This window comes from Anolis carolinensis, chromosome 3 (assembly GCF_035594765.1).
Source record: "Anolis carolinensis isolate JA03-04 chromosome 3, rAnoCar3.1.pri, whole genome shotgun sequence".
In the NCBI taxonomy this organism is placed as follows: Eukaryota; Metazoa; Chordata; class Lepidosauria; order Squamata; family Dactyloidae; genus Anolis; species Anolis carolinensis.
Genome location: NC_085843.1, coordinates 87,375,215 through 87,388,912, shown reverse-complemented (window position 1 = coordinate 87,388,912; position 13,698 = coordinate 87,375,215). Strand labels below are relative to the sequence as shown.

The following is a 13,698-nucleotide window of genomic DNA, read 5'->3' as shown; positions in this document are numbered from 1 at the left end:
ACTGAGCTATTTAATACATATAGAAAAACAACACATTTCTAGAAAATTTATGGAATTTTCTCATACATCTCAGTAAAAGCTGACATGTGCCATTTTCAATGCTTAAAACAAGATTACAGACATTAATACTGCAATTTTTATTTAATTGCATACCTGAATGGCCCGTCAATTTTAAAAGGGCTAGTAACTTGAAGACTAAGTTTCTTCAACTCATAACATGGAGATTTGCATTTTAACGAACCCTAAAAGCAGACAGGAAAAGGTGTCAGCAAATCCACCATTTGTAGTTCATTATTTTTAAAGCAGGCTAGCTCCTTTTTTGGTCCCAAGTTCAAAGAATAAATATTATACACAAATTATTAATGGTTACTTTGAAAATGTCAAGATGGAATTGAACTGAGTCCTTTTTTCCCAGGTCCAATTTTCTGAAATTCTCCCCAGTGTGCATATGTGTAAAGGGGGGGGGGCAATTTCTTCTCCTTTTGCAACTCTCTAAGAAATGGGAGTTTGCTTATCTCAAAATTTTTAAGATGTCCACAAGTTTGTTTCTTCCTCTACCATGCTTCCTACTATATAGGTTTACTGGTAGATGAGCTAAAAAAATTTTATGAGAACGTATACTTTGCATGAAACATTTGCTCTCATTAAGCTAATGGATACACAAGGTATAAGCAATAAGCTTGTAGCTAAAAATCCAAGAAAACTACAAATATAGGCACAATCCCCAAGTTAGGAACAATAATTTGTTCCTAAGTCAGAACTGGTAGACTGTTAGAAATTATGGGAGCTGAAGTCCAAAACACACAGAGGCCCCAAGTTTTCTCATGCCTGCATCATATCATATGAAATATAGTACTTACAGCAGGTTTAATATTTGTAATCTTAGTCTTCAGGGAGAAGGTCATTGTAGCCCCACCCACTCCAGTTAAAGGCTTTGAAACAAGCAGCAATACAGCTTCAGCAGGATATAGGAAGCGGCTAGTGAATTCCACCTTCACACGTATTTGGCTCCTAAATTGGAAACAGAACAACATATTCTATAATCAAATTCTAAGAAATGTAAAGTACCATGGTTTGACATATATGATGATTTCAATATATAGGGAACCATAAATATTTCAAGCACATGAAATTAATTGCTTTCTTCATCCCCGCTACGTGAATGAAGATAGCAAAGTGTTGGAAATCAGAAGAACCTAAACTGATAAACTGGTGGAAAAGAATCTGGAACACTTAGCTAATGGAAAAAATATTCCTACACAACCAAATGATGTATAAGGAACAAGTGGGAAACAAGATGTTTCATCAGGACTCGTTTTTCTATCTTGAATATATAAATGAACATATGCAACAGAATCAACCTCCAGCTGCCAGAAAGCATTCTAGAAAGACACTCGACACTATGGCTCTTCTATTTTAACTGACCACTAAAAGTCTTCTATCAGAGAACACAGATGTTTTCAAAATAAGAGGGGGGGGGGGGTAACCATGAAGCATACCATCTTTCTAGCCCAATGTTTACTCTTTATCTTTTCTTTTCCTTTGTGTGTTGATGTTTGTTCTCTTTCCTTGTTATTTTCTGGTGTTAAGTACATAAATGCTGTAAACATCCAATGTACTATTACCACCAGTAAATAAAAAAAATTCAAAGTCAGACTAAACAAAAACTAAGGAATGAAACATTTAAGAAGGTGTTCCTTTTGGAAATATGAAATGTACTATTGTTCCAGTTTTATGATTGTATTAACACTGCAAAAAGTAGCTAACAGTTTTGCTGAAACCCTGTTTCAGCAGTCCTTGACATTACCTCCTGAACTGACAATTCGGCTAACAAGTTTTTTTTTTATGAAAAGGAAAGAAGAACAATATTGTAGTTTATTTGAAATGGTTTTTATTGACTCAGAGAGACCCACTATCTCAGATGTCAAGCAACAGAATTCACTATGTATGGAATTCTGCTGACTGTAGCTGGAAGAGGAAAGCTTTCCAGGACAGTTGATTCCGTGTCAGGGAAAACAAATCAGCACAAACAAGAAGAATAAGGACTTAAGCAAAACATCAATTTCTTGTTGTGATTCACTCTATGTGCCCTCTTAGAATCTATTGGACTTCTTTCTTTAGGGAGTTTGTTGCTGGAGTTAGTATCAGTTTAAGATGGTGACAAAACATTTAGAGACAAGAATAAATAATTGATCATTTGACCTCATTCAATGATCACACACATTAGGAAACCTCTTACATAATACTGGACACTATCCCCAAGGTTGAGCAAAGAGAACCTTCTAGTATAGACTAATTCCATTCAAATATATTGCGCCATGAGCTCTCATCTCTTTCTTCTCACACACTCTCTCTCACACCCATGAGAGCGGCAAGGCAAATAGGAAATTATTAGTACACAGCTCAACATAATACTTATGAGCTATGGTACTGCTTCTTAAACTGTGGGCCCCAACCCCAAATGGGGTCCCCTTAGCTCAATATTGGAGTCATGAAAAATTTGGCAACAGAAAAAGGTTTCAGAGCATCACTATTTTAAACATTATACAAATCTGTTAGCAACAACATGCAATGTTTATAGTGGACTCTGTGGAAAATTCTTCACCTGTACTTTATAAAAAAAAAGAAGAAGAAAATCAGCCTATTTAGCAAGACTTGCAAATGCTGATTTGTTATCAGTAAATGTTTGATTTTTATACCTATTTTATACACCTATATACCCAGGGTCACTGAATAATTTCTTGGGCAGAATCGGGCTGCAATTGGAAAAAGGATCAGATGCCCTGAACTATGTTATGGATTCTGGAAATGTCATGTCTCACTCACATACACTGTTCTCTCAAATTTCCTGTAACAAAGGAAGCAAGAGTGGAAGCATTGTCATTTAGTAAAGACAAAACTAAAAACTACTCACTTTGGGGGAATCGTAAGAATATTTCCTTTAGGCAATGTAAAATCTGCAGATTCTCTTCCTAAAATTGAAGCATTGTATATCAATGGTTTGATACTTGGGTTTTTTATTTGTATCTGTTGAAAAAAAAACCCAATATTTCTTTATTACCACGCTATCTTTCAAGCATTATGTTAAGAAAAAAGTGTGTTGGATAAAATTCAGCAATAGCCTGGTCCTTTTTTAAAAAGGATCATCTTACTTACTATCACAGGTCTCATCTATACTGCAGTATAAAATATATGGCAGTGTAGACTAATATAATCCAATTCAAAGCAGATAATCTAGATTTTATATGGCTGTGTATATGGGGCCTCAGAAATAAGAGATCTCTCCAGAGTAAACACTTAACTGCAAGAGCATTATTAGAACTCAGGCTAAAGTGTGTGCAAATTCATTTACTATATGTGTAAAATAATCCTATAATGGGAAAATCTCTTTGGTGCCAAATGCATGCAGTTGTAAATACATTTATTTGCTTTGTACAGTAGTCTGTTGTCATCAGAACATAGAACAAGCACTATGCTCAATGTACGAGCACTGGTAGGTGTCAGGCTCACTTCAAATGACCAGTCTGAACGCAGATCAGAGATAGCTGCTCTCAAATCCAATCTTTATTGAAGAATACATGACTTTGGAAAAGTCGAGAATGACCTAATGTTTACATACACTCATTTTTATCACCTCTGATGCAACGTAACACCACACGCAAATATCATCATCAAACCCCACCCTTTGTATCACATTTCTACTATTCCCACACACTATACCAATTATAATTGTTTATACTTTCAACCCTGAGTTCCCAGGCTCATTCTATCTTCCCCCGCCAGGTGCTTTCAGGGTTATTTATGTTATGACTCCAAGTCCAGGGCTTGGAAATTCAGCCCTGGGACTTGGTTCCATGACATGGCGCCCTCTTTTTCTTCGTCCTCCTCTTCGGTTCTTCTTTCATCACAATCCTGAAATAAATCAAACAATAACTCTATGTGTCCATTTTGTCCAAAGTCCCCATATACTTTTTCAGTAAGCTGCGATGGAATACTGGGTGTATTTTCCCTAAACTTTTTGGCAATGCCAACTGGAAAGTTACTTCATTGATAACACCCTGTATTCTGAATGGTCCAATATATTTGGGGCCCAATTTTCTCGAAGGTAGCCCCAATTTGATGTTTTGGGTACTCAACCACACTAGATCTCCTTTCCCCAATTTATCGCCTTCCACCCTTTTTCTGTCTGCGAACGTTTTATACTTTTTGTGTGCTTCCTTTAAGGATGCAGTCACTTGACTCCAGCATTCTAGCATTTGAGTTTTCCATTTCCCTGCCCCTGTTTCTTCATTCTCTGTCCATCTTGGCAACTGGGGCAGCGGCTGTATTTCATACCCGTAAACTACTTCAAAGGGAGTTTTATTTGTTGCTGAATGTATAGTCGAATTAAAAGCTAGTTCCGCAAAAGCTAGCCACCTAGACCAGTCATTTTGTCTCATGTTAGAGTACATTCGAAGGAACTGCCCAAGCGTCTGTTGAGTACGTTCTACTGCCCCGTTTGTCATGGGGTGAAAAGCAGAATTTAGACTCCTTTCTGCTCCTAGCATTTCCAAGAATTTTTCCCAAAATTTTGCTGTGAATTGAACCCCTCTGTCACTGACCACTCTACTGGGACATCCATGAAGTTTGTAAATATGGTTTATGTATAATTCAGCTAGTTTCTCTGCCGATGGTAATTTCGTCAGTGCTATAAAGTGGGCCTGTTTAGAAAACAGGTCTAATACTGTCCAAATATAACGATGTCCTTTGCTAACCGGCAGTTCCCCCACAAAGTCCATAGCTACACATTCCCAAGGTCTGGTAGGTTCCGCTACTGTTTGTAATAATCCCATTGGCTTCCCTCCTCTCGATTTATTTCTGGCACAATCATCACATTGAACAACATGATTCTTTATGTCCTTCCTCATTCCTGGCCACCAACAATGTTTTGCTATTGCCTTTGTTGTTTTTGTAATTCCTGTATGACCAGCGCTCTGGTTATTGTGAAAACGATGCAAAATCTTAATCCTTAATATTGCTGGGATATACAGTTTCTTGTTCACAAACCAAAATCCCCCCTTCTGCTCCCCCTTTTCTGCGTTGGATGCGATCCACTGATCTCCTTCATAAGACTGTTTCAGTTCTTTTCCCCAACTATTTTCCCCGTCGAGTTCAATAATAGCAGTGTTCTCTTTTTGGGTTTGCGCTCTTGTCCTGACAGCTAAGCCCCATTGTTTATCAGAGAATATTGTTCCCTCTTTTGCTGTGGTCATGCTTTCGTGTTGAGGCATGCGTGAAAGAGCATCTGCCAAGACATTCCGCTTCCCTTGGAAAAACTTTAATTGGAAATCGAACCTGCTGAAGTATTGTGCCCATCTAATTTGTTTGGGGGACAGTTTTCGAGGAGATTTTAAATACTGGAGGTTCTTATGGTCAGACCAAATTTCAAATGGGATTCCGCTCCCTTCGAGGAAGTGTCGCCAGCATTCTAAGGCTTTTAATATGGCTAATGCCTCTTTTTCCCATATGGGCCAACATTTTTCAGTTTCACTGAACTTCCGGGACAAATATCCACAAGGTTTTAAGTTCCCATTTTGATCCTTTTGCAATAGTACTGCCCCGTATGCACAGTCTGAAGCATCGCAATGGATTATGAAAGGGCTCCTGATATCGGGGTGTTTTAGGATGGGTTCTTCTGTGAAGCATCCTTTTAGGGTTTCAAATGCCTTTTGGCATTCTGGCGTCCAACTCAGTTTGGCGCCAGGAGCTTTCACTTTTGCTGTCTCCCCTTTCCCTTTTGTTTTTAAAAGTTCAGTAAGGGGTGCGGTTATTTGCGCGAAGCCTTTTATGAAGGATCTATAAAAATTTGCAAACCCCAGAAATGATTGCAATTGCCTCCTTGTTTGAGGTACTCCCCATTCTTTTACGTCTGATACTTTAGACGGGTCCATAGCTAACCCTTCTGGAGATATCCGATACCCCAGAAAGTCAATTTGAGTTTTATTAAATTCACATTTGGACAGTTTTGCGTACAGCTTTGCTTCCCTTAGTCTCTGCAAAACTTCCCGGACCAATTCCACGTGCTTTTCTTTATCTTCGCTCACGATCAAGATATCATCAAGAAATATGAATACCCCTCGGTACAACAATGGGTGCAGTATTTCATTTATAAGCTGCATAAAGCAACTGCCGCCATTTTTTAATCCAAATGGCAAAATTTTATATTCAAAATGGCCGAATGCGCAGGAAAATGCAGTTTTCCAAGTATCCTCAGGTTTGATTCTTAATTTATGATATGCTTCAATTAAATCAAGTTTAGTAAATATGCTCCCTTTCTTCAATACGGTAATTAAATCCTTTACTAAGGGCATAGGGTATTTATTGTCCTTAGTAATTGCATTTAAATTTCTATAGTCAATGCACAATCTTAGGGAGTTGTCTTTCTTTCTTCTAAATAACACTGGGGCTCCGAGAGGAGAATTGGATGGCTTAATAAAGCCTCGCGCCAGGTTCTTATCAATATATTTCCTCAATTCCTCCTTCTCCTGAACAGACATGGGATACACTTTTGGTTTCAGTAAGTTTGCTCCTGGGGTTATTTCAATTTCTACTTCTATATTCCTCTTGGGAGGTAATTTACTTGCCTCTTTCTGATTGAAAACATCCACAAAGTCTCTGTATTCAGGTGGCAATAGCTGTGGGTCTATTTCACCTGCTTCATCTCCCTCGTCCTCCTCTCCTGCTATTTTGCTTATCTCCCATTGCGTCTGTTGTTCTTTAAATGCTAGGCTCTTTCCTCTCCAATCTACTTCAGGATTTGCCTGTTCGAGCCATGGGATCCCTAGTATTACGTGGTATGTGGCAATAGGGGCTATCACAAAGGATATTCTTCCTTCCCATTTGCCTATTTTACATGGGACCCCTCGTATTTCCTTTGTAGATACTTCCCCAGCAGCAACTGATCCATCTAGCTGCGAAAATGCAATTGGGGAGTCAAGTAATGTCTGCTGGCACTTCAGTGCTCCTGCCAGTTCCGGAGTTATAATGTTCCTAGAACAACCGCAATCCACGAATGCCCTGCAGGTGGCCCGATTCTCTAGCCCCGATAGGCAGATTGGCACTACTAGCATGCGTTTGTCTCGACTCACCAGCCTTTCCGGAGATTCTGGGGCTCGCACCTCCTCCTCCGCTCGCCTCCCGGCTGCTGGCTTGGGCTTTGAGGGTTTTGGCGGCTCCCCCTTCCGAGCCCAACATTCCGCTGCTCGATGGCCCGTCTTCCCACATACAAAGCATCCCGGCTTGGGTTTGTTGTCATCTCCTTTGAAGGGGATCCCCGACCTCCCTCCGGGCTTTTCCTGCTTCCTCGTTTCTCCTCGACCTCTCGCCGCCGGTCTTTGCTGGCCGCCGCCGCCCCTGAAACGCTTCACCTGAGCCAGGGTGGATTCGACGCGCCCCGCTAGTTGTATCCAGCCCTGGAGTGTTTCTGGGTCGTCTCTATGCGCCGCCCAACTAAAAACCTCGGGGCGTAGTCCCTCTTTGAATATCTCCACTTTGGTCACTTCAGACCACTCTGGTACCTTTTCCGCGAGATGGAGGAATTCCTCTGCGTACTCGGGCACCGTTTTGTCCCTCTGCTTTATTCCTTTAAGCTGGTCTCGAGCCCTCAATTGCTCTAGCCGGTCTCTGAACCGGTTTTCCAGTGCGGCGAGGAAGCGGGGCACTGACCTCAGGCACGGGTCGCGTCTGGCATGTAGTTGCACATACCAGCTGGCCGCTCCTCTCTTTAGTGTGTTGCCGATGGCCCGAACCATGCTTGCTTCGGAGGGGAATGTGTGTGCATTGTCTTCTATATATCCTCTGATGCTAATGAGGAAAAAGTTCAGTTCAGATGATTCCCCTCCGTATTCCAGTTTGAGATCTTCCCTCCTTTGCATCCATTCTGCGGCCCGTTGCTGCTGTCTGGGAGGCATGGGGAATGGTTGCATCGGGTTTCCTTGGACGGCCCCTTTGAACACGCCGCGCCCCACTCCGGCGGTCGTTCTGCGCGGCTCCCGAAATTCTGCCGCTGCTGTCGGCCCTTCTACCCATCCGAATGCGGGCCTCGCTGTAGCCCCCGCACCTCGCCTTCCCTCGTCGTACGGCACATCCTCCTCCTCTTCCTGGATCTCCGGCTCCTCTCCGCCTTCGTCCGCTAATCCACTGGACCCGATCCCTGGCCTCAGTGGTCTTTCCACCCCGACGCCCATTCGGGGGGTTGGAAGTTGGGTTGGGAGTTCTGTTGGAGTTGGCGGCCTCAGAGTTCCCAGAGCTTGCTGGCGCTCCACTTCACGCGCCATTCTGTCTCGGAACTCCAGTTCCTGCCAGTATTCTTCATCCCCCTCGCTCCTCGCCGCCACGGGGCTCTGCGTTGAGGCGCGCTGGCCCCTCTGGCTCCAATCTTCTTCCTTACGTGGCTCTGTCTCGGCGCCATATCGGGTGGGCTCCTTCTGGAGATTCTCTTCCAATAGTGGCACCAACCTCCCCACGGTTTCCGACAGCCTGGATAAATTTGTTTCCAGGATGGATAACCGCAGGGCCACGGTCTCCGGCATGCTTCCTCCAGATCCCCAACTGGTTTCTGCCGCTGCCGAAACGCCTCTTCCTCCTCTGGGAATCCTCTGGGTCACGCCGTTCGGCCTGGGGTACCCCGTAGAGGAAGCTATGGCTTGCAGCGTCTCTTCCCCCAACGGCTGGGCCCCTGGCAAAGGCCTCTCTGCTCCATTTGGGCTTTGATCTCCTTCTCCACTCATTATCACTTCACTGCGAATTCGCAGGAGGGTGAGAACGGGATTCTCGACTTAAATGTCAGGCTCACTTCAAATGACCAGTCTGAACGCAGATCAGAGATAGCTGCTCTCAAATCCAATCTTTATTGAAGAATACATGACTTTGGAAAAGTCGAGAATGACCTAATGTTTACATACACTCATTTTTATCACCTCTGATGCAACGTAACACCACACGCAAATATCATCATCAAACCCCACCCTTTGTATCACATTTCTACTATTCCCACACACTATACCAATTATAATTGTTTATACTTTCAACCCTGAGTTCCCAGGCTCATTCTATCTTCCCCCGCCAGGTGCTTTCAGGGTTATTTATGTTATGACTCCAAGTCCAGGGCTTGGAAATTCAGCCCTGGGACTTGGTTCCATGACAGGTAGGTGCCTGTGATGCTTGAGCAGCCCTGTTCCAGAAAGTACTCCAAATAGCACTTGATCTCCTATCTGTGAAAATAACTGAGGGGTTTTCCATGCCCCACATCAAAATATTGTACCAATAAATGCAACACATAGGAAATATTCAACTAAATATTAAGTATTGCTAGACAGTTTCAATTATCTGTGTAAGGAAAATCAGCATTTCTTTCTCCACATTACAGAGAAATGGGGCTAAAAGACAGTAAGTTGCCCTGAGCTGACAATTTTTATATGTATGTATGTATGTGTGTGTGTGTGTGTGTGTGTATATATATATATATATAAATTCAAAGTCTGTCTATCTGTCTGCACCACAAAGGCTGTTGCTAGGTAAAGTCACTGGATTGGCTGTTGCTAGGTGAAGGATTAGCTCTTGCTAGGTGAATTGGCCCCCTGTGATGTCCCTGGGAAAGAAAAGTGTCATGTGTATGAAAGAGATGGAAGGAAAGAAGGAAGGAAGGAAGGAAGGAAGGAAGGAAGGAAGGAAGGAAAAAAGGACGGAAGGACGGAAGGGGGAGATCCACAACCATGTTGCCATGGGGACATTGTGAGGTAGGCTCTATCAGAGCTGGAGAAGGGAAAAGGGGGAGGGGAAGGGGGTAGGAGAGGAAAGAAAGGAGCATAGGAGGAAGGGAGGGAGAAGAGAAGGGAAGAAATAGAAAAAGGAGGGAAAAGAAGAAAGGAAAGGAAGGAAAGTATGAGGGGAGGGGAGGAAAGAAAGAGAAAGAGGAAGAGAAAAATAAAGAAGAAATGAAAGCAGGGGGCAGAGGCCCCTTCAACACCCAGGCAGCACCGAGTATATATATATGTGTGTGCGCGCATGTGTACACGTGCATCTGTGTGTGCGGTGTGCATATCTCTGTGTGTATGTGTGTCTGAATGTAGTTTGAGATATACACTAGAGACTTCCAGATTCATAGCCCAAGTTCTTAAGTGTTATATCTTAACAAACTAAGCTAAATAAACGGCATGAGTAACCAACTGAATAATTAATAAAACAATAAATTAAGAAAATGTATTGTTTCTGCCCAAAAAATATCCTGGAAGATAAATTCCACATTGCTACACATCACAGTGATAAGAGAAGACAAGAGCAAGATGTTGTTTCTCACTGACAGGCACTTTTTTTTTGGCTGATATACTGAGGAGAATGGGACTGCCAGAGGGTTGGGATAGAAGTGCTGAAGATTACTGTGAAAGCTCTACAAATTTTCTGTGTGCTGTCCTTTGTGTTTCCATTCCAAAACATTGGAAAACGCAGCTGCCATAAAAGATAAAATCAGAAATGGGGGATGGGAGGGACTGAACAGGAATGTTATGCAAGTGCAGAGTCCTTAGATAAACTAACATGGCACAGAGTTTACTCAAGGTATGAATGAGAAAGTGAAAACAGGATATTTTCATATGGATGGAAGCAAATTCCAGCTTGGAAAACACCAGCAATAAGGAAAATCCAGTTCTTTATTGCCTGTACAACTATAGAACACAATATTTGACAAGTCATGCCTTCATATAAAGTTCAAGAAAAAGGCTTCTTTTAGCTCCTTTTTAGTTTTCTTTTTAAATTGCTCTTCTAATTTCAATTTAATTTTGGAATAAAATTACCTATTTCATTCGGAATTGTCATTGAATTGGTTTATCTGTAATCTCTGTTGCAGATTCTTGTCAAAAGATGGCAATTCAGTAAAAGTTCTTGCAATCTATTACTGCCAACAACTATTCAAAACATAGAGTAGAAATATCTTTACCTTTCTAAGTACAGTGGCATGCAGTGGACCCGGAAACTCAATAGTCTTCTTGGGTAAATAATGAGGAAGTCGCTCATATAAATGAACACAAAGCATAAGCATCGCGACTGGATTTGGATCACAGATGTCAGTAGCCTAATGCAAGGGCAAAAATAAAAGGATAGAAATGCACGTAAATCATGTATATTATTATTATTATTATTATTATTATTATTATTATTATTATTATTATTATTATTAGACGGTTATTCACACCCCACTTTTTCTCTCCATAAGGACACTCAAATGAAATGCTTTTAATGTAAGCCACTTTGAGCCTCTTTGTGGAGAGAAACAGTAGGGTATGAATATGTGTGTGTGAGGTAAAGGTTTTCCTCTGGCATTAAGTCTAGTCATGTCCGACTGGGGGTTGGTGCTCATCTCAATTTCTAAGCCAAAGAGCCAGTGTTGTCCGTAGACACCTCCAAGGTAATGTGGCCAGCATGACTGCATGGAGCGCCATTACCTTCCCACCAGAGCAGTACCTATTGATCTACTTACATCTGCATGTTTTCTAACTGCTAGGTTGGCAGAAGCTAGGGCTAACAGTGAGAGCTCACCCCGTTCTCCGGATTCGAACCACTGATCTTTTGGTCAGAAAGTTCAGCAGCTCAGCTGTTAACCCACTGTGCTACCCGGGGATGACATACTTACACATACACGTACATATACACATATGAGAGGAAAATTACCCTTAGTCCTGCATGGCAGAAGGTTGGACTAGAAGGCCCATATAGTGTCTTCCAACTCTATTATTCTATGATTCTAGTCAAGTATCATCTGATCTATTTGTTTCCAAAAACAAACCTACAATAATGTATGAACTAAAACTTTCAAAGGCTAAGACACTAGTAGTACATCGCAGCCTTTTGTTGTGTGTTTTGTACTTTGATTATTGTACTGAACTGTCTGACATGTGGAAATAAAATCAATATTTAGGATTACTTAAAATAAAAGTTAAATTATTGATGCATTCTAACATACAAATACTCAAAGAGCTTTTTTACACAGAAAGTTGCCATAATGTAAGATATTATTGACACTGGAAAACATACTTCAAACTAACATTCTAAAATATAGTGGATAAAGATCTCATGAGAAATGACTGTATGACCGCATATATCCATTCCCTCCTTATTGTACCCCACATGATTTGGGGTTGCTTGGTACAAAAATAAGATTAGAAATACTTGAAATACTGTTCCATTAGTAATATCATAAAAACAACAAAATACAATGCATCTTTTCACAATAGAGGGCTTTCATTTTATACATTTAGTTTATATCATCCTATAAAATTTCCTCTCCCATTTCTAATCTCATAATCTCACTGGCTAATCCTCTCCGACGTCACAGTAGCCCTGCAAAGACAGAGATATCATAGTCACTCTAGCAAAAAAAGCTTATTTTGGCTTTGCAGCTACAATGCCACAAAAGTCCAAACAAAACAGCCTTTGCTAGGAAGATAAGATTTCCTCAGAAGATATGCTGGAACTGACATTCAACAGTTAATATGCAACTACACCAAAAAAGCAATGCCTGTAAGGAAAGTGATATTATAGGGAACCCTGCTGGTACAACCTGACTGAGCTAAAGAACGCTTAGTCATTATGGATGTGACATATAAAATATCCATTTAAATTAAACTGAAGTGCATCTACCACGTGGGAACTAAGCATTTCCTTGTTTGTTTTTAAAATATCTAGTCTGTAACTTACTGTCATCATTCCTATTTTTAAAAAACTGAGAGACAACTAAACTACAAAACTGTGAACAGAATTTAAATGAAAACCAATGTAAAATGCTACATTATATTGCCACGTTAATGTAAACCTGAAGATTGTAGTTTGGGGAGGCACAAGAGGCTCCCTGGCTGATAATTGTAAATACTCCTTAATCTGTCAATCCCATAATTTCACAGGACTAAAACCTTTTGGTGTCCCAAAAGAATAAGCCTCCCCTTTGAAAAAAAAATACTAAAATCCAATTACTCCAAAAGACTACTAAATCAGTGGGAAACTGAGTCAATATCTATGTAAGTTCTATTGAAATTTGCAATTATGAACTGAAGATGAAAGATACATCTAAAAATCTTAATATATTAACAGGATGACATGTGATTTGGCACCATGCTTTCCTCATAGTTATTAAAGTCATTTTTCTATGTGTAATGTTATGTAACAGAAAACAAAATACTGTTTAAAAACAGTCATTAGGACCACTTACCAATACATCTATGTCCAAGGTGATTGCATGAAAGGCATTTACAACGATTAAACAATTGTGAAAATATTGTTCAGAAGTTTGGGGATTAGTGTACATATTCACAAAGTGTGTTGAAATCTGAAAATAAGACAAAAATTAAGCCCTTTCTGAATATTAAAGAAAACATATAATGGTCCAAATTTTTGAACAAGAGCCAAGTAACTGACACATTTCCTTATATATGAGGTTGTCTGCTACTCATTTCTTCACATTCACATTGTGTTACTCAAAAATAGTTAAATATTTTGGCTTCTTCGAATACAGAAGACCACGTTGATGGTCTACTGCAGGGGTCCTCAAATTTTTTAAGTGGATTGCCAATTCACAGTCCCTCAGACTGTTGGGGGGCCTGACTATGATGAAATAGTCCAAAATTAGGATTGTTGTTGTGTGCCTTCAAGTCATTTCAGACTTTGGTCAAC

General features: G+C 40.7%; 1 protein-coding gene across 8 annotated transcripts in view; it reads right to left on the bottom strand.

The window, feature by feature from the left end:
- The window catches only part of cfap47 (cilia and flagella associated protein 47), a 411,656-nt gene that overhangs the window by 232,241 nt on the left and 165,717 nt on the right, over positions 1-13,698 (bottom strand). For all 8 annotated transcript variants that reach the window (XM_003218926.3, XM_062977173.1, XM_062977171.1 and 5 more), the window contains exons 35-39: positions 13,238-13,354; positions 10,973-11,107; positions 2,915-3,027; positions 861-1,011; positions 154-242 (exon numbers count right to left, since the gene is read on the bottom strand). In XM_003218926.3, the coding sequence (XP_003218974.3) occupies positions 154-242; positions 861-1,011; positions 2,915-3,027; positions 10,973-11,107; positions 13,238-13,354 (605 nt within the window). The remainder of the gene's footprint in view (positions 1-153; positions 243-860; positions 1,012-2,914; positions 3,028-10,972; positions 11,108-13,237; positions 13,355-13,698) is intronic.